Source organism: Mycteria americana, chromosome Z, assembly GCF_035582795.1.
Source record: "Mycteria americana isolate JAX WOST 10 ecotype Jacksonville Zoo and Gardens chromosome Z, USCA_MyAme_1.0, whole genome shotgun sequence".
In the NCBI taxonomy this organism is placed as follows: domain Eukaryota; kingdom Metazoa; phylum Chordata; class Aves; order Ciconiiformes; family Ciconiidae; genus Mycteria; species Mycteria americana.
Window position 1 is genome coordinate 59611226 of NC_134396.1, and position 20268 is coordinate 59631493.

The window sequence follows — 20268 nt, forward strand, 5'->3', positions numbered from 1 at the left end:
GTAGTGATAAAGAGAGAAATGGTAAGTTTGGAAATGGAAATGGTAAGTTTTCCACCTTCTGGATTTTAACGATTGAGATTTATGTGATTAGGTACATATGTGGCCTGCAAAAGGTTTCTGTGAGTATTTAGTTAAAATCCCTAACTATTTTCTAACATATTTGTACAATAATACAGTCCTTTTAAAGTTTATACCCAACTACAGCAACAAATCAGTGTATCTTTGGATTTTGTTATATTTCTGCAGTAAATCTTAACACCAGAGCTAGTCAAACACCATTATTATGCGGTGACGCAATGCAAGGAAGGCAGCTGAATCGTAATTTTAAATTCTCAGTACCTTATCAAACCGGCAGAGAAAATAAACACGTACTCAGTTTACTTTGAGTAAACTCTCATACTCACATACTCGCTGAAAGTATGGTGACATATCAAAGAATCTAGCATAAGATCCAGTAAAGTTTTGGGCCTGCTTTGATATTTAAAGAAGAATGTGAGTGTGAAATATAGCAGCCACTAGTGGATCAAAGACATACTTGAACCACCTATACACATATGAACTAGTTTTGTTTCAGCACTAAGACGAACAGATCTAACTAGCTACAGGGAAACTGGGTGAATGTCTTGAACATAGCCCCATAGGCCCCAGTGCTGACAGCGAGTCCCCACAGGCAGGGCTTTGGTAAAGCCCTCAGTTTTACAAAATGCCAGCACATAAATCAGGTGCCAAAGTTCAGCCCTAGATGAGCCCAGGTGGTTCTTTGACTGAGGAGCTACAACCGCAGATGTTTTATACGTCTTGAGGAAAGGGAAGGGAACCTATTTGTGTCAGTCATCAATTAAGCAAGATGATAATTCAGTGTTTCTGCTCATGTGCTATGTAATGTGGAATCAGTAACCACCACTCTCTGCTCTGCCTGGGAAATGAGTTTTTACTACAGTCCCCTGATGAGAAATCTCATTGCACTCAGATGCACTAGTGTAGGCAGCATGTGGAGCAGAATGGAAAACAGCAGGAAAGTGACATCCCCTGCAAAAAAACAGTCTATGACCAATCTATAGTCAAAGGTGTGCATGAGGGTATGTCTATGGTAGATTTTAGTTTGGATCAGGAGTGCACTTTTGAAGTGAACTTCCCGACATCCCACTTACTGTGCTTTGGTTCTCAATGCAGAGAGGTCTTGCCATGCACAAACTAGATTCCTGCCAGATGAAACTAAACCAGAAGATGTGTTCCAGGTGCGTGCCAAGCACTCTTCAACTGCTGGACAGACCACCTGAAAAGTGCACAGTGCAGATATCAACTTTTCAGCACCAACTATCGTGTCTACTACTTGCTAACTGAGGCACAGTCTCAAGCTGAGAGGCTCAGCAGCAATGACAGTGTAGATGTGGCAGTGCAGAGCTTATTCGCTCTCAGGCACTCCACCCCAGCTCTGGGCTGGCTTTGCAACCAGCACCAAACTCTCTGCGTAGGTGCTATGCAATATACCCAGAAACGCAGTGCTGCTGAGTTTAATCCTCAGTGTGTTTACATAAGCCACTGTCAGCCTCTTGCTTGCAGTATATCAGTATCTACTAATTATTTTTCTTTCATATGCTGGCACTTGGGAGGCCACAAATGTCACTGTGTGTTAGAATTTGCAAATTTTCTAGGGACTGTAGCAGCAACACCATTTGGGACAGGTCCTGAACGCAAAGGAGTTTTCAGCAGAGAAGGTAACAGGTGAGTGTCAAAGGTAAAGTAATTTGCTAGACTGGGTTGCCTCTTCCCTGTCTTGGAAGGCAATGGCTTGGGAAAGACCTTTGCGTTTGATGAAGTCGTTTGGTTCAGCTCCTTATTTTTCAAAGCCAGGGGTGCTGACATGGGTGCGAAGCAGCGTGCCTCTGCTGCTAACACAAAGGAAGCTAGAAGTATTACAAGTGCGTGATAGGCTCATGTTTCCCCTCAGCACATTAAATACCCCAAAGTGGTCCAACGATCCACTTCCAAGATCCCCTGAACATCTACTATTCTGACTACTTCACCCACTTGTGGGATCTTCAGGGAAGCCTCCCGTGAAGTCAAAAGCAGGGCTACTTAGCCCCATACAGGTAACTCCAGCTCCTGTTGGGCGAGGCTGAGCCCCCGAGGAGGCCACACGGCTTCCCGCGCCCCCTAGAAGGAACGGGCACCATGACCCCCCCGGCATTTGTAACCACCCCAAACCCAGCCAGGGGTCCGGGGCTCACGCTGGCAGCCCCCGCTACCCAAGAAGCAGGAAACCCAGCTCGGAAGAAAGCCGCGGGGCCACTGCACCTCCCCCAGCGCCCACCTCTGCGCAGGAAGGGTCCCCGACGGCCGCGCTCCTGACAGGACCCGCGCGGCTCGCCCCTCCCAGCCACCCTCCGACGTTCAGCAGGGCCAGCGCCGGCCGCAGCTCGGATGGGTGACCGCCCCGCCGCTCCCCCGACAGCCCCCCCGCCACATGGCGCGGGAGGAGCCGCCCGGCGGCGGGCGCAGGCGCCGCAGCGCTCGCCTCAGCGCCATGGCTCGCGGGGGGCCGGCGGCGTTTCTCGGCGCTGTCGCTTGCCTTTGCTTCCTGGCCCCGGCGGCTGAGGGCTTCAAGAAGAGGGGACCCAGCGTGACAGCCAAGGTGACTCTCGCCCGCGGCCGGGGCGGCTCCGCAGACCGGGAAGCCTCCCCGGCCGCCGGCCTGAGGCGCGTCGGGATCGGTCGGTCGTGAGGGCCCGCGGCGTCTCCTCAGCGGGCCCCCAAAGGGGGTGTTTATCCTGCCAGCTCCGCGCCCCTTCTCGGCGGCTGCTGAGAGGGTGGGGACCCTCTGGCTGTCTTTTACCCCCGGTTTTATAGTGTAAAGCTGGTCCCTCGCCGGCTCGCTCCTTCCCGGGCCGGATTCCGGGCAGAAAGGAGGCCCCTGCGGTGGTGGGGTTTGGGGAGGGCTTGGACAAATGCCTTCACTTTCCCGTTTTATAAGTGTTTTGGGTTTTTTTTTTAACCCCTTTGGGCATGCTGCCTTTCTGTAGGCGCTGGCACACCTCAAACTTTCAGTTAGCTAAGCCCACCTCTGGCTCACAGAAATGCTAACTTTAAAATTCATAATTACGTCCTTGCTCCTGTGGTCTCTGCTGTCGCCATAGGCAGTTTGGGGCTGTGTGGTGGTGTCTGCGCTGCTCTGAGCAGTGGGGTTTTAACTGCTCTGGGGCTCAGTTGTGCTGTACTTATTTTTTGCCCCCCCTTTGCTGAAACTCTTAGCGCTGTGAGCTGTCATTTTATTGCCCCCTTGTTTCCCGCTCCCTCGTTGTTCCTGCCCGTGACAGGCTCGGGCACCTGGTGGGGTTAAAACCTAACCCTAACTGCGTCAGGCTTCAGAGCGTGCTGCCGGCGAAGCTGTGGACCGGGAGTCAGCGTGGCTCGGCGTTGCAGATCTTCATAGGCAGGAGAAGGTTTGTGCCAGAGGCACATGCGGTAATTACAGATGGCGCTGCCCAAGAGACAGAATTGTGGGCCATGGTGCCTGGCAGTGGGATGGGGATGCACCTGGTTATGGCAACACGACGGCATCTCTTTCCAAAAAGATTTTGCTGGTGCAGGAGGTAGGGTGTCTAGTCCGGCTTTGGATAAAGTAGGAATTAGATGTTTCAGCCCCCAAGTACCTTTCCACTGACACTCAAGAGCAAGTGCTCTGTGCCTGGTGAAAGATGTCTGCACTCGTGAAAGCGTGATAGGGCAGGGCCAGAGCTGCTTCTTCTGGCACGGCCTCAGCTTCCTAAGCCACAGGCTATGCCTTTGTCTCTGAACTTCACTGGCACCATTGTCTACAACTGTCTACAGTTTCATTGCCATGGACTTCTAGTCCATGAATTTGATTTTTTTGGAGGATAAATTTCATATGCTTTGGCCTCCAAATCATCTTCTGGCAATACATTCCAGTTTAATTATGCATAAAGTACTTTGCGTCTTCAGACCTTCTGCCTGGGATTTCATTTTATGACTTTTTCTGATTCTTATGTTGTGGGACATAGAGAATTGCAGCTGCCAATTTTCCTTGGCCAAGCCAGTCATAACTTTACAGAGCTCACCAAATCACACCAGTTTTCCCTCTTCCAGCTTGCATAGTTTTATTTAATCTTTCTTCATATAAAAGGTATTCCAGATCTTTGAGCATCTGTGCTGCCCTTTCCTCTACCTTTTTTAGGCTGGTTTTATCATTCTGTGATAGAGAAGCCAGAATTACATGCAGCACTCAGAGTGTGAACGCCCAGTATAGAGGTATACTGTGGCATAATTATGCCCATCTCTTGTCCTTACCGATTTTTAATTATTTCTAACATTCATTTTCCTTCTCTGACCTTCACAAGCCCAGAGCCAAACTTTTCATCAAACTGCTCAGGGTGACTCCAGATGTCTTTTCTGAGTGGTAGCCAATTTAAGATCCCTTGTTGTGGCTGTATAGTCCTCTTCCACATGCAATATTTTGCATTTATCTTGGGAGTTCATTTGTCATTATATTACCTGGTCTCTAGGAATCATGAGATCTTTCTTTCACAGTCAACATTTTTTTTCCCCCTGAATAATTGAATGCTCTTGGCCATTTTTTCATTTTGATATACACCATCTTGTGTAAATTATATATGAATATGTTAATGAGAACCAGCCACTCTTACTGCTGCACCCTTTTTCATTTCAGTATTGAAATACTTATGGCAAATTGTAAATAAGATTAAATATTTATATAAACATTAACAAGATTGAAAATGTATAATATTTATTTTCTTTAAGAGTTTTTGGTGAAGAATCTGGCCAGATGTTTTTTGAGATTTGAGACTGCTGTGTTGACCAGCTCAGTAGTGTCTACATGCTTATTGACTTTCCAGAGAACTTGAGGAAATATGGTTAAGAGAACATGGCTTCTCTATGCAAAAATGGCATCTAGGAGTACCAAATATTTCCGTATTTGATTTCCTGGCCAGAAATATGCACAGACGTGCCATGTGGTGCATAATTAGGAAGCAGAGCTTTCCAAAAATCACCAAGCATGTAGTGCTAACAGGAAGCCAGGAACTTACTGTTTGTACACAGAATAAGCCGAAGCAATGCCTTTTGGAAGTACTGGGTTTGCTGCTTAGGTGAGCAGCTCTGCCATACGTGAAGCCTTCTGGTTGGGTTAGGTTTACGGTATACGATGGACTTGTCTCCATGTGCTCTGTGAAAGTGTTTGATATTATTGCTATCTGGGGTCATTGTTTAGTAGCCTCAGTTGTGTTACTTATATATGCTTATGTATTGCAGGCAGTCCTTCTACTAGGACAACGTTTCCAGGCAAAATAAGGTGCGTTTAGAAAATGTAGGCAGGCAATACCCCTTACCTAGATAACCCTGGCAGCAAAATTCAGAGAGGTGTGTTTATAGAAATGTTAAGACGTTAGTGAAAGTGTGCTGTTAATATTTTGGGAGCCACACATCTAAGAAGTATGTTATTTAGTGCCAAGTGCCAAGGAAATGAATGAGGTGTATCAAAAGGAATTTTATTCTCTTTATAGGGCTTTTATAGCGTTAGGCAAAAGTTCAACAGTCAAAACCACACGGAAGATCAAGAAACGGTAGAAATGTTTAGCAGGAGAGCGTGAAAGAGGCATTCACATTGGAGAGACTGTGGTCATTTATTATCATTATTGGACTAATTTCTTAGTGTTGCAGACAAGTAATATTTGGTCGAGTGCCACAAGGAACAGCAAATACCACATCATAGGAATACACATTGCTGTTTCCTAGAAGTTGTAATAGTCTTTATGTAACTTTTTCAGAACTTCAAAATGCCTAATTTCCTGACAGCTGTTCCTATTTTCAGTAATTGTTGGAACATTTTTGCACGTTCAAATATGCATTCATGTATTCTGAACTATATTAAAATGCTTTATAACTCATTTGCCTTTTTGAAGTTGCTTTTTAGCAACGTCTATGTTGAAGCTTTTAGGCAATCAGCTGAATAACGTAGCCCGATTATTTCTCTGTCAGGTTTGAATTCATATTTAGGAAAGCAACTCCTTACTTGAGCCCTAGGATTTTCTTCCCGCTGTTTGTCAATTTAATGAAATTTAGGCTTTCGCCTGTACTTAATCACATGCATACTAATGCCTAGAACAGTGAAGATTATGAGTGGATAGCAAACTATTGTTTGTGGGGAGTGTAAGTACTGTATTTCCTTGTTATTGTTCACCACACTGGAATAGCATCATTGTTCTTCCTTACTTTCATGTTTCATCTTTTCTGTACAGCTTTAAAGACATGCATGTCTGGGAAAAATCTTCTTGAACACTACCTTCAAACTTGTGATGCAGCAGTCTCACTGAGCCCTTAAAAGCACTAAGAATCAAAACCAGTTCTCAAGCAGTTTTCTGCATAATCCCATTTTGGTAGCTCTGAAAGGCATTTTCTTAAACAGCACCCTGAGGAATTGAAGGATACTATTAATATAGACCGTCCAGAAGCAGTTTCTTACCACCTTACACTTTCAAAAGCTTGGCCTTTTTGTTGGGCTCATGTTTGTATCACTTTTGTTCTCTTCAAAAAATGTTCAGGTGTTCTTTGATGTGAAGATTGGAGACAAAGATGTTGGCAGAATTGTAATTGGATTGTTTGGAAAAGTTGTCCCAAAGACTGTGGAGAACTTCATTGCGCTGGCAACCGGAGAAGTACGTTTGCAGTTTTCTTCCACTGTGTACTCAAGTTTGGATTGGGAAGTAAATATTTGTTTAATGCTGTTTCAGTTGTCAGTCTTAATTCAGTGGAGCCTGTGCAAGAGTGCCATCCCCAAGGCTGTGCACTGGTATGTGTCTTCTCAGGTCCTTGGGGCTTGGTTCACAAGATGTAATTATGAGATGTTGGATATCACCACCTCAATCTGTCCCTGCCATGCAGATCTAGCATGTAGAGGTACTGTGGTCAGATACCAGTCAAATAAAGACAATGGCTTTGATCACCTGAATAATACCTACTGTGTGGCAGTGCAGCCCAGCTGCATTCACCTGCATCTCAGTTTAATTTGTTTCTTTCCAGTATTTGTCTCCGGTGGTGGTATATTCTGTGAAATCTGGCCATTTGCCACATGTGTATTTCCACATGACTGTATGGAACTGGATGTTATATACATTTAAAGAATTATTTCATTTTCTTAGAGAGGATATGGATACAAAGGAAGTAAATTTCATCGTGTGATCAAAGACTTCATGATTCAAGGAGGAGACTTTACAGCTGGAGATGGATCAGGAGGTAACATGCTTAGTATCTTCCAGGTTCCCTTTCCTTTCATCGAATGTCTGCTGATAAGATGGACAAAACAGCATATTCTCTCATTCTTTCAGCTCACATAAATGAAAAAACAACCATTTGTTTTAGAGAATCTAATACTTTTCCAAGCATCTTGGAACATAAGCTGCAGTTATTTGGAGTACATGATTATAAGTATGTGTAGAGCTTCCTTTGTCCTCAATTTTTGCAGATAGCTCTTTTCTGTCTGTGACTTGTCCCCATTCAAGAAGCATGGCTTTGTGTGGTGGGCTGGAGCCACGTGACCAGCTGAGGTGCTCCTACAACATACTGTCTCCAAAAGATGGATGTCTCCGCTCTTCCCCCACTCTGGCTTTGCGACAGCACGCCTTCCCTGAGGCACTCATTGATTGCATGTATACGTGAACCGATTCAAGTCATCCAGCAGAAAACTAATTCGTGATGAAACAGTGAAAGCACGTAGAGGGAAGGCAGGTAGGGAAGGAGTAGGCTGTCCTCTGCCCTTAGCTCAGCCAGTTCTGTGGAACCTTCTGAAATATGTTATGGGAGGGAATTTCAAAACGGGGGTAGAGAAATTAGAAAATGAGGCTTATGCTCTCTCCCCTCTTTTCTCTTGCTAAATTTAAAACCATAAACTTACTGGTGGTGTGAGTTCTGGCTGTGTGTATTACTTGCTCCCTTCTCAGCCTCCAGAAGACCGGTTCAGTCCGCTAAGGAGGGCAATCCCAGTGCAGCATCTCTTGCATTGCATACATTCTGGCTTCTGATTTTTTCTCTTCCTTTACGTGCACCTTCTTCACGTGCTATGATTTGAACTGTCTGCATACAATGCTAGTGATTTCCCCAGTGCCACAGAATGGAAAACACACATTCCTTTTCCTTGTGGTGAACAATGGGGAAGGCTAAAATACCAAAGACACAGTTTTAGCATTAAAGGTAGGCAGGGTTTGTTTGCCTGCTAATACTGTTTATTGTGATAGTGTCTAGCGGTGCTGGGAGCAGTGTCCCCATTGTGCTAGGCACTGTACAAATAAAGAATGAGAGAGACAGCCTTCTCTTTTCAAAGTGATGGTGGTTTAAACATGACTCAAATTTCTCTTCTGAACTATTTTAGAAACATCAAAATCCTTATGTAATGATTGTACCAAGCCGCACTGAGTCGTTTAGGCTAACTTCCATTTGGTCTTCATGTAATTCTAAACATGTTTCAAGCAATTTCTTATTAGGAGGAAAAGCTGTAAAGACTAAAATTGTCACAAAACATGGCAACCTTATTTTTAGTGGCCATAATTACGTAATTTAAATTTCTTGAATAGGATGAAGTATACTATTGTTAAGTGGTGTATCTAAGCAGGACCTCTGAAGCTATTCATCTTGCTTGTTAAATTCAAAGCATAAAGCACCATCAGCTTTAAATATTGTCTCCTTATATGTGGTGTTTTAGCTTATCTTTTTCTTTACACACAAAATGCTTTCAGTGATGTTGCTGTGTTTAAACAATGAATCTTCAAGTCCTGAATTTATACTTTGTTTTTCCTGTTTTTGAACAAAAAGGGTTTTTTTAATTTGATCCTTTTTTAAAGTTTGCTTTCTTATTTTGTGTCATAGGAAGAAGCATCTATGGAGAAAGGTTTCCAGATGAGAACTTCAAGCTCAAACACTATGGAATTGGATGGGTTAGCATGGCTAATTCTGGCCCAGACACCAACGGATCCCAGTTCTTCATCAGTGTGACAAAGCCTTCCTGGTTAGATGGAAAACATGTAGTATTTGGCAAAGTCCTTGATGGAATGGTAAGCTAAACATAGTGGCAAGATTAATCCAAGAAAATCTGGACAAATTCTGCCGCGTTATATCTGTGTTAGTGTAACTTACACCGTTGTGGTTCAAAACAATTGAGTGTTTATCCAATATGTACATGGTAGAAAACAATTGTGAAGAGCCTGGAGCAGGATGATTTAGAACTGAAACAGCAAATGGTGACTGCAGAAATGGAAACTTAAATCATGCCTTTGGCTTTCACAGCTCTTGTCTCAGACCACTAACCACTGAAATCAACAGTGACACCTTTGCAGATTACAAATGGAATAAGTTCAGGTTCCCCTTCCACTAACACTGTTAGACATGAAATAATTGTATTTCTACAAGCTAAAATCTAATTTTGTAGCATGTGCTAGGTATGGGTAACACTTTCACTGTTAGGGTTTTTAGAAGCATGTGAATGTGAAGTATACACACACATATATTCAGATCTGTTTAAAAAGAAAAAAAAAATCTAGTTAATGCCCTCAAACTGTACACAGCTGCAAAACTGATCAAAGGCCAAATAGAATTTAAGTTTAAAAATGGTACTTCCAACTGATTATACTTTTAGTAGTCTGGTTTTCGTTTTAAATTGTTCCATTTAATCTGTGTTTTGAAATGAATGGGGGACACATGAACTGCTGCACTGACCAGTTCTTTGTGGAGTTTGAAAACGTCATCAGAACACTTGCCCCCCACTCCCACATTCATCTTGAATTCAGTTCTCATGAGCTACAGTAGTAGCTGAAAACTTTTGAGGAGAGACTTAGACTAAATTTTAGTTTAGTTAGATTAATGGACAGATATCCAAAGCCAGGTAGTCAATATTCCTAACTGAATTTTGTCCTTTAAAAATACTACTTTAATTAGTTGTCTAGTGTGAGGCCAGTAGTTTACCTGTACCTGTCTGACTGGAGGGCATGGTACCACACTTAAAATATGTGTGTACATGATACTAAAGGTAAAAGCAGTCATCAGATTTCTTGAAGCGCAGTTATGCTGTATAATTAGAAAAATAATTGCTGCTCATCCTTTATCATCTCTGGATTCACTTTCTGCTCATAGGTTACAGATAGACCCTGTATCTGTTGATCAGCTGAAAGGATATTTTCAGTTGCCCCTTCATAATGTTTTTATTGGCTGAAAGTTTTTATAGAAGGGCAAACTGCCTTCCGTGTGCTTCTGTCAACTGTGTGTGGGTTGCAGAGTGGCACAACTGTTAATGTGGAAAAAAAAAGCATGTGGGAACTCAACAGGGTTAAGGTCTTTGTTCAGAAGTTGCTTAATAAATAGTAATGCTAGGAGCACTTAGTTGTTTACTTGGTACCAGACTTGAGCCACTGGAGTTTCCTTGGCTAAACTGAGTTGGTTTTTTTTTGTTTGTTTGTTTGTTTTTTTAAACAGTCTGTGGTGCACTCGATAGAACTCCAGCAGACAGATGAACATGACCGGCCCCTTCAAGACTGTGTGATTGTGAACAGTGGCAAAATAGCTGTAAAAGAACCATTTGTAGTTGAGGTAGGTGACTGGTGAGACCAACAGTCAGAATGGAAAGTAAAACTTAATCACTTTTCTTTAAGGCCTGTTCTTGACCGATCTCAACTATCTGTTGAGTTTTCTCCTCAAAACATATGAGGCTATATTTAGACAATACTTATCATTTGCCAAATATGTAAAAGATATAACCATTTCTGTAACAACTTCATGGAGTTGTCATTCCTTGAAATTCAAGACATAACCCACTAAATCCTAGATCTTGCAGAAAAAGTCTTTCATGAAAAATTTCAGAAGTACTTCTATTTTTTCAAGGTTTGAAATATAGTAATTTTGTTCTCTTTGGAAATTTTTGCAATATTTGTTTCTGCCTTTTCAACTGAAAATATTATTTTCTGTAACAGCATCAGCATTTCTAAAAATGAAAAAAAAAAAAAGTAAAATACAGAGGTTGTTTGAATAAATAAACTTTGATTTCAAATAAATACTTAATGAAGAGCTTTTTTTATCCCCCCCCCCGCCTTTTTTCTCACCTCAGTTGATCCTGCAAAATATGCAGGGGGTGCTGCTTTCCAGGAAATGAGGTTGTAAGGTTAGAGCACGGATGGTAAATTTCTCTAATCTTAACGTGTCTGATAAAGTCCCTGCTGTCTTTCAAAAAGCACAGTATTCAGATACAATCCTGTAATCAAGAGCAGCTCTGTCTATTGTTAAATAAGATCATCAGTTACAAACTGATTAAAACGGAAGAGTCCTTGTTTTACAGCACAGTGAATTTTGTAATGCCTAGCTAATGTTACTTATGATAAAGCTCAAATGCTTTTTCTTGTAGTATTGCTGTATGTCAGATGCAGCTTTAGGTTCATTATTTTTGTAATGTTTCTTAAATAACTCTGAAGCTGACAACTTAACTGGTAGCTTTTAAACAAGGTCAGTATAAGGTTCCACTTAGAGACAGCTGTGTTTGTTAGGTTCTGAAATGAGTTACACAGTACTCCACAGGAAAGAGATGTGGATTTTTTTCTCTGGAGTTTGTTTCAGAACTCAAGATAGAAGAGCTGATGCCAAGATCTGGTGAAGGATTCATCCACCTGCACAGCAGGCAGCACACTAGTTATCTCTGTAGTGACTAGTTTCCTGAAGGGCGTCCTGGAGCCCATGTGAAATACCCAGACTTGGAGTGGCACAGGAGAAGAGCAAGTACTACAGCACAGAGTCTGTAGGTACCTACTGGCACCCTCCTTGCAAGGAAACAGGAAAAAGCTGCTGGCAGGGATTTACCTTGGGTCTTCCTGACATGTCATTTGTAGTTGCAGGGGTGCTTTTGCTGGTTCAGCATCCACAGTCCTGGGGCCTCTCCTGAGGGTGAACACTGACACTTTTTTGCAGAGACCTGTGGAAAGCTTACTCTCCTCTTTAAAACAGAGCTAGAGGAGAACTTGTCAAAGGCCTCTAAATTTGCTTAGGACTAGGCAATCAGACTTCCATTTTAGCCCTGTTCATTTTTCTTTCTACTAACAGTTTAAAATTCTCTGCAAAGCAGCACTGGGAAGCAGAGTTAGGAAGTAAGAGTGAGAATGCCTCAGACTCCATTGCCCAAATAGCTTTCTGCTAGTAGCTGAAAGCTTTCCTGGAGGTTGATCCTGCAGACAGCGTAGAGAGTTCTGCTACCTGAACAAGCGCTGCATGTCACAGGCCTACCTTTTATACAAGTCCCAGCTTTTCACCAGTGCCAGGCAGCTTTAAAACAGATGTAGTAGTCAGCAGGAGGCAACCCATGCGTCTCCAGGATCAGACTTCTCTTCGTGTCTAGCTTTGCCATTACTGCTTTTGTGCAACGCTCCCTTCCTCTGATGAGCCCAATGACTTACTGGCTGTTCAATTACACTGAATTTTTTCCCCCAAGACATACGCTTTTATAAACCTAGCATGTTCAGATGATAGCATGGTGCTGAGAGTTTTAAATGAGCAGACACCCAGGTATTTTCTAATGCTTCATGTAGAGATATCTATGAGACCCATCTCTGATGACACAAGCTCAGAGAAACGTCTTGTTTGAATAGAAACACACAAAAAATACACTGAAGCGGTACATTCATGTTCTAGTAATTTACTTCGTAACGTCCAGTAGCACACATACATATTTCCAGTTAAATCTGAACAAATATATATATATATAAGCATATATATATATATATGTATCAGTTTCAGTTTTATCATTTTACTACTTAATCATATTCTTGCTTTAGCTTACCACAGAGTTGTATGCTCTGTGACTTATAAAATGTTAAGATATGGAATACAGTCTGCAAGTTGACGTGAAGAGTAAACATACACACAGGTTAGATGTCATAAGTGAATGGAGATGCATAAATGCCATGTAAAATCTCCTGGTAGATAAAATCATTTCAACTGAAATCTAGAAAATTTCCTGAGAGCGCGCTATGTATTTCAGAATGTGGAGGCATGTTTTCCAATAGAAACTCTCCGTACACCTGCACTGGCTCTTTTCCAACATGATATTAAGGAGCAGATTCCAAATAATTTAAGAAAAATGAACAAAATACTTTAAAGTTGCTTTCAATTTCTTCTTGCTTTAATTTTTTTTTTTTTTGGCAATTTCTCACACACTCTGCAGTGCCAGCACTTTTAATTTATCCACTGCCAGCAATGGGTAATGTGCTGGGAAAAATCCTGGTGTAAAAAGGTTTAGTGTAATTTATGATAGAAATTGTAGAAATAATTAGTAAAGCTTTCAATTCTTATCAAAGGTTAGTGTAATTCAGTGTATGACTTTCAGCTTTTAGTGTTAAATAGTTAGAGCATGTCAATACATAGAAGGTATAAATAACTTCAATATTGTGGTTTCCATATCTTCTTTTTTTTAAAGCAGCAATTGTAGTGACATGGATTTTATTTAGAAAGATATAATGCTTGAACTTAAACTGAAGTGGTGCCTCTTGCTTCTGAGCATAATTTTCACATCACAGAACTTTATTCCTGTTAATTCCATTAAACACGACTTGGAGACTTGCTTCAGCTTCTTCTAGGCACGCATCACTTCTACCTGGGCAGTAAATGAGGGTAAAATATTCCATGTAGAATGCCTTCTATAACTACATTTGGAAAGTCATCTGAAAAAAAAGAAAAAAAACCCTTCTGCTTTCGTATCTATGTCAGTACAATACAAATGTTTTTGTGAAATGAACTAGGTAAGGCCTCGTATAATTTGGGTTACTGCATCACTCAACTGTTTATCCATGTTGGGGATGTGCTATTAGTAATGCTGTTTCAGCACTAAAGCCACTTTAGTGTAGCACTGGGCATTGCATGAATGTGCTGCCAGATTTGTAGCTTATTGATTTAAAGGGATGTTCTAATACTTAATGCTGCTAGGCTCCAGCTCTTTATCTGAATCTTTTCTCACAAGGAAGATGGATTACACTGGCAATTCAATTTCTAACAAAATCTCAATATACTTGAAGGAATTCCAAGATTGCTACTGGGAATACTTCAAAGCTGTTTTTCCATTGTGGTTTACAGCAATGTTTAGACTGAGAAGAGCCGAGGATGCCTATACAATCAGAGATGATTATTTGAGGCAGGAAAATTTCAGGCTGCCTAATCAACATAAAACGTCACGTTAGAAAAAGTCATCCTATATTACCTGAAGGAAAAAAACCCCACTGTATTCTTACTGCAGATGTAGAGGAAACTGGCACTTAATTTTCATGTTAAATTTAGCATGAAGGAATTACCTCGTAGAACACAGTAATAGATCCATACAGAGGAATGGCAGGATGTACGTTACTGAAGTGAAAATACTTTTCAAATGCACCAACTCCTGCGTTTTTAATGAAGGGTTTACTTAAATCACTGGGCATTAAGAGTAAGAATTTCTGATCACATCTTATGATCTTAAAATTGCAAGTACACTAGGAAATGGGTTTGCCTAGAAGAACAGACTATTTCTGATACGGAACCTTCCACGCTCATCAAATCTTTCCTTCACCTATCAGTCTATAGGATATTCAAAAACGGGAGATGCAACTTTTATAAAAATCATTACATACTTTATAAATTCAATCACCTAATGTGGCTGGGAATTAGTTTTTGCCCCTAATTCTTTTCCTAAAATCATTTTGGAGGTAAAAACATTGAGCAAAAAGTAAATTTGGACTAAGAAGGAAAAAAATACTCCTTATTAGCTTAAAGGTATTATCTCATAGGCATTAATAAGGTGATTCCAGTGTATTAAAGATATTACAGAGGTATTTTAAGATGTTTTAACAAACTTCAACCTCCACCGTAAACAACAGATGCATAATTCTCCCCAACTTCTCATAGGAAGTCATCATTATAAATTACTTCTTAATATTTTGAATCCAATAATGATTCCTGAAGTCCTGCAAGCTCAGCTAGCCCAAATCACCCTGGTAGAATAACCCTATGCTGTTGTCATTAGTGTTATTAAAAATACACTTGTAAGGGCAATCTGATGCTTTCCTTCTAAATTAAATGCTGCAGTTCCAGAAACCAGTTTTTACTGGTTCTTCTATAACATACAGTATATACAGGAAAATGAGTATTGATTAAAAAAATGATACAACTTTACAGCATCAGATTTACTGTGAGGCTTTGTTGCCTAAAAAAATCAAGCATATTAATTTAAGTTAAATGTATAAATACACCGAAGCACAGTCTTGCAGATCTGTGATACTTACATGGCTTAAAGAATCATCAGAACTTTCAAACAAATGACAGTAAATCTGAGATTCCATTTTTTAGCTTCTGAGGTATCATTTTCAATTTGCAGCATTTTAGATTTTTCCTTCATTTTTCTTCAAAATAGTATGTAATTTTTTTTTTCCATCCCCTCAGAAAGAAGTGGGCACCTTACACTAAAAGTGATGTGCTCGTGCACTCAGACTGTGTTAGATACATCATGAAAAAGTGAGTCTGAAAATCAATGAGGTTTGTAACTATGAATCTTATTTTTGGAAAGTTGTCTTGCAACTCAACAAGTCCAGTCATTAGAATAATGGCAAGACTATATTTTATAAAGACAGTGGAATGAGGGGAAAAAAATACTTTTCTTTGAGTATTATGTTACAGAAACAACTATTTCATTAAAATACAAATACACAATTTCCTATTTTATGAGAAGATGTTAACACAGGCATCCACGTATCCCGGAAAGACTAACTCCACTTCTGATCCAAACAACTGTCACAGTTCACCTTCTTCAAACAGTACATACAATGAAGAGTTATTTGCTAATGGACACTTACTTTTGGTCATACTTTGAACAGCCTTGGCTGCTTTTTACAAAGGAATCAGAGTCTATCAAAGTATGAACTGATCTGAGAGAGAAAATTTTAGAAAGCTCATCTCTATTTTTCTCTGTGCTGCAAACTAAAACCAAAGAAGAAGAACTAAAGGCAATGGGAGTTGTGTAAAAACTGTTTTGTTCTAACTAGACTTGAGTCAACTAGTAGAGCCTCTAGACTTACGACTTGGTTTTCTTCTTCCTTTTTTAAACTACTACTCACATTCTAATTTGTGTTTTAATTCATTAAGTTAAAGAATAACTTGCAAATGAATTTGATGTTTTAGGGTCTTCAAATACAAAGAATATGCACCTACCATATGAAATTCTAAATATTGTGTGTCAAGGCCAAAAAATGCCTTGGCAAAAGCCTGAAAAGTCCTTTGTTTCAGATGCCATTAATGAGACCTACTTAATATTTAAACGTCACACATTAGAAGAGGCTTTTATCTTAATCCAAGTAAAGCACTACTTAAAAGAGTAGTTACAAAAGTCATTATAAAGTTCCTAATGATTTCAAGAGAAGGGGACTTAGCCTTACTCGGAGTACACATGAGGGAAGGAAGAGAAATACCATCACAGAACTGCAAAATCTTGAATAGAAGTCTTACAGCAAAACCTTACATGTGGGCTGGAAACACTACGCACTGTCTTCATTTTTCAGGATAACTATATGAAATCCATTTTCTCTCTCAGGAACAGTATGGAATGAAATGCTGTTCATAATTTATACCCTGCTCTTGAGGAATCCAAGTTTGCAATTAAGAGCAGCATTAAACAGTAAGATTAAGACGGGCAATGTGCTCACTTTAAATATTAGTATAGGCAGCACCTGGACCAACTTTTAGATACAGGTAACTCTGTGGGTGCCCCTGCATTACTGTTGTCACTTGGGTCAGGAGTGACCTTGTGAAATGACCATCTCCTCTTACTGCTTCAGTTCACCGATTTTGTGATTTGCACTCCTGCCTCAAATGGGCACTCAGTCCGCGTGACCAGACTAGTGCTAAGTCAAAGTAAAAACTAAACGACCCTGTAATGTGTCTTCCAATGTGGACCTTGGTCACACAGGACCTCTGCACTCGCTTTTTCACTGTAGAACTACAACTTTAAGTTCAGCAAGGAGTCCATAGGTTCAATACTACTAGCCTACTCGAGGGCCACACTACTAGCTAGGGTGGGCATTGCCTGCAAGAGAGACTATTTAACCCTCTCAAAATACATAAGCCTAGTCCCTATGGTTTTGAAAAACAGCTTGAAAAAACAACAGAATCACAGAATGGTTGCAGCTGGAAGAGACGACTGGTGGTCCTCTGGTCCAACCCCCTGCTCAAGCATGGACACCTACAGCCAGCTGCACAGGACCATGTCCAGACAGCTTCTGAGTATCTCCAAGGATGGAGACTCCACCACCATTCTGGGCAACCTGTATCAGTGCTCAGTCACCCTCAGAGTGACAAAGTGTTTCGTGATGTTCTTGTTCTGCCACTGGGCACCACTAAAAAGAGCCTGGCTTTGTCTTCTTTACACTCTCCCTTCAGGTATTTATATACATCTTGAGAAATCTCAAGGAAGTACACTCCATTGGCTAAGAAACTACAAGCAAACAAGTGTTCTTTCCTAAATTTACTCTTAAAAATGTCATGATTTTCAAGGCAGCTCAAGCACCTGACTCGATTTCAACACATTATTTTGTAAAATCAAACAAAATGCCACATAAAAAAAAACAACTGAATTTGCAGCTCTGGGAGAAAATTCTCCCTTGAAAGTGTATTACATTTTTGGTAATAGTAACAGTTTAAACAAGTAAAATGACAAAACCAGGAGGAACACACTACTAAAATGGTGGGTTTTTTCCTGCACACATTTAATTTAAGACAGAGGGTAAGTTCTCTTAATTAATAATGCAAAGAACTTTTTATATTAAAAAAAAGAAAAAGAGTTTATAACAAGCTATTTCAAATACTCTTTTGAATCATGTATTAAGAGATGAAGGCTAACATAAATGTCCAGTGAAACACATCAATTATACTTAAAGTATACATTCTTTTTTTTTTCCCCTAAAGAGCTCTAGAGGTTATAAATGATAAGAAATAGTAATAATCCAAATGGAAATACAAACATGCTCGCAGTAGATTGACTGGTGTTTAGGGAAAAAGCACTTACAAAGGACTGGGCCTCTAAGTTCAAATCCTTCAGGCAAAACAGCCCAAAGGGTCAACAACAAGAGAAGAAAAGCAACGTTCTTCGTCCTTTGATTTGAATTCTCAGTAGGTTAGTCTGAGAAGAGACTACAACTGGGGGAGAAAATTCCACCCTTTTATAAATCACCCACCCCACTTAGTGTTTTAATGGTTTCTTACACAAGAACTATTGTTTTATTGGCAGGTTATTAGATTTTGGACCAGTGTCATTTGACTAGGCCGGTATTAATAATAATGTGGTTTATGCGGTGCAGGGTCAGATCAGTAAAGCACTGTTAACAGATGACAGGTTTGATTACCGTTGGCTTTAGGCAAGACATATGGATCCCTTAGGAACAGCAGCACAGGCTGGTGGGACAGTTTGCTGGAAAGGTCAAGAACAGGGATGTCAGTATCAAGGGACAGCAAACAGAATATTCTACAAACTAGCTTTGATAAAGTGAGGTGGTCGAGCTGTGCAAGAGCCATGTCGGTGTGTTTCTGCACACCAGTGCTGCCCAAAAAGGACAGGCTCCATCTCCTGGGAGCAAAGCTCGCCGCTCCTCAGCCACACAATGAAACTGTCAACATGAAGTTGCAGGTAAAGGGGCTGTATTCAGGAGGGGCAGCTTGCAGCTGCCTTTGAGACCTCCTGATCCTGCTCTGCTCTCTGGTACTTGGTGCAATGCAGACTACAAGATCACCTACAGCCAGGCTCCATGGTCTACAGGCTCTTCAGGCCACCAAACAGACTCAAACTTTCAGCACATTCTTCCAGCCCCCAAAGCAGTTGCTGTCCACCTCACCCATGGAGAGAAAGTCCTTGGAAGCCCCTCACAGGGCTGTCTCCCACCCTGCTGATGGTACAGATGTCCTCCCCCAGCTAGTGCCAGCCCTCTCCGCTCTGCTCTGTACATACACGTGCCAAGTAGTGCAACCAGATACATACAAAGCTCTATCAAATGCATAGGGGATAACCCAAACCTCTAATTCCTTCTGCTACGTTTTCTTGCTATGAAAAATACACTTCAACGGGTAAAAAACATTCCCAGAAATATTTTAGAGCTAGCCGTATTCTATCAGGGTTTTGTAAGGAATTTCTCAGTACAAGCATAAGGATGCTCAATTCACACTACATATGGATGGATCTAGCATGGCTGATGAAACTAGCCATAATATTTAACAAACACATCTAGTTTTAATGCTAAACTACTGCTATTTTGTCAACTGCAAGGAACAAATACAGTAAACGCCAATAATTTGTTAATCTGGTGTCCTAGAAAGAGTAGAAATCAAGCTCACCTTGATTCTTCAGATTCTGTTTCATCAAAAGAGCTGCAAGTAAAGTAAGAGGAAACTTTGGTTACAACAACATTAACTCTACAATAAAAAAAACCCGAAATCCTTTAAGAACCATCAAAGGGAGCAACCTTTTTCTGGTCAGTAGCTGCGTAATGCAGTGTGATGAAATGAATGTGGGAGATCATACCATTTTACAACCACCACTACTTGGAAATGACAGCATCCATTCTACTCTAACAGGTTCACAAGCATATCTTCCTATCTATCTATGAAGTGATCGGGTACAGTCCTACTGAGGGTATTGGCTGATGTCATTAACCACAAGTGAAAACTACAAGTCTTTTAGCTTCTGAATGACCCTGGAGACCACCCTGGGCCATAAACAACTCCAAGTGTAAGAGGGCCTCAAAATTATCTCCACTTTTTTCAACTCGCCTTTTCTTCACTGCAGATCCACACAGCCTCCCTCAAAGTGGAAAAGGGCCACATAACTTTCTGGGGAGCAAGTTCTGGTAACGTTGCTGGACTTTCCAGCTACGTCAGCTTGCACAGCAGAAGAAATTATTCTCCCTACAAACCTTACGTCTGCAGATGGTACCAGAGCTTCCAGTGACACTGTTTTGGGCGTTTCTGTAGTCATTACACTCATCATAAGCATACTAAGATTCCCTTCTCCCACCCTGATCAAGAACCCTTCCCAGGGGAAGGGCAATGGGGCCATTAGGGTAGATGTCATCAGAAAGGTGACAGACCCCATTTTCAAACACACAGTGGGGGACCATAAAATGATCACAGAATGAACTTCTATACTATGACCATAAACCACATGCAAAGGCTTTCTGTGCAACTTTAGTGAGTGTTTATGAATAT

General features: G+C 41.0%; 2 protein-coding genes across 4 annotated transcripts in view; one reads left to right on the forward strand and one right to left on the reverse strand.

Moving 5' to 3' along the window:
* The first annotated feature begins 2458 nt into the window (after nucleotides 1-2458).
* On the forward strand, nucleotides 2459-11031 carry PPIC (peptidylprolyl isomerase C). Its single transcript, XM_075526862.1, has 5 exons — nucleotides 2459-2635; nucleotides 6579-6692; nucleotides 7176-7269; nucleotides 8896-9080; nucleotides 10495-11031. Exons 1-5 carry the CDS (start codon nucleotides 2468-2470, stop codon nucleotides 10621-10623), a joined length of 690 nt encoding a protein of 229 aa, XP_075382977.1. The 5' UTR covers nucleotides 2459-2467; the 3' UTR covers nucleotides 10624-11031.
* A 1653-nt stretch (nucleotides 11032-12684) lies between these two features.
* SNX24 (sorting nexin 24) overlaps nucleotides 12685-20268 on the reverse strand; it is a 94898-nt gene continuing 87314 nt past the window's right edge. For 2 of the 3 annotated variants that reach the window (XM_075527327.1, XM_075527329.1), the window contains exons 5-7: nucleotides 19399-19431; nucleotides 18417-18481; nucleotides 12685-13651 (exon numbers count right to left, since the gene is read on the reverse strand). In XM_075527327.1, the coding sequence (XP_075383442.1) occupies nucleotides 13569-13651; nucleotides 18417-18481; nucleotides 19399-19431 (181 nt within the window). In that variant the 3' untranslated portion in view covers nucleotides 12685-13568. Of the gene's footprint in view, nucleotides 13719-18416; nucleotides 18482-19398; nucleotides 19432-20268 lie in introns of all 3 variants that reach the window. The other variant, XM_075527328.1, reaches the window with a different exon arrangement.

Coding starts and splice junctions, on each gene's coding strand:
- PPIC (XM_075526862.1), top strand. CDS start 2,468: ATGGCGCGGGAGGAGCCGCCCGGCGGCGGGCGCAGGCGCCGCAGCGCT. Junction 2,636..6,578: donor GACCCAGCGTGACAGCCAAG/GTGACTCTCGCC, acceptor AAAAATGTTCAG/GTGTTCTTTGATGTGAAGAT. Junction 7,270..8,895: donor AGCTGGAGATGGATCAGGAG/GTAACATGCTTA, acceptor TTTGTGTCATAG/GAAGAAGCATCTATGGAGAA.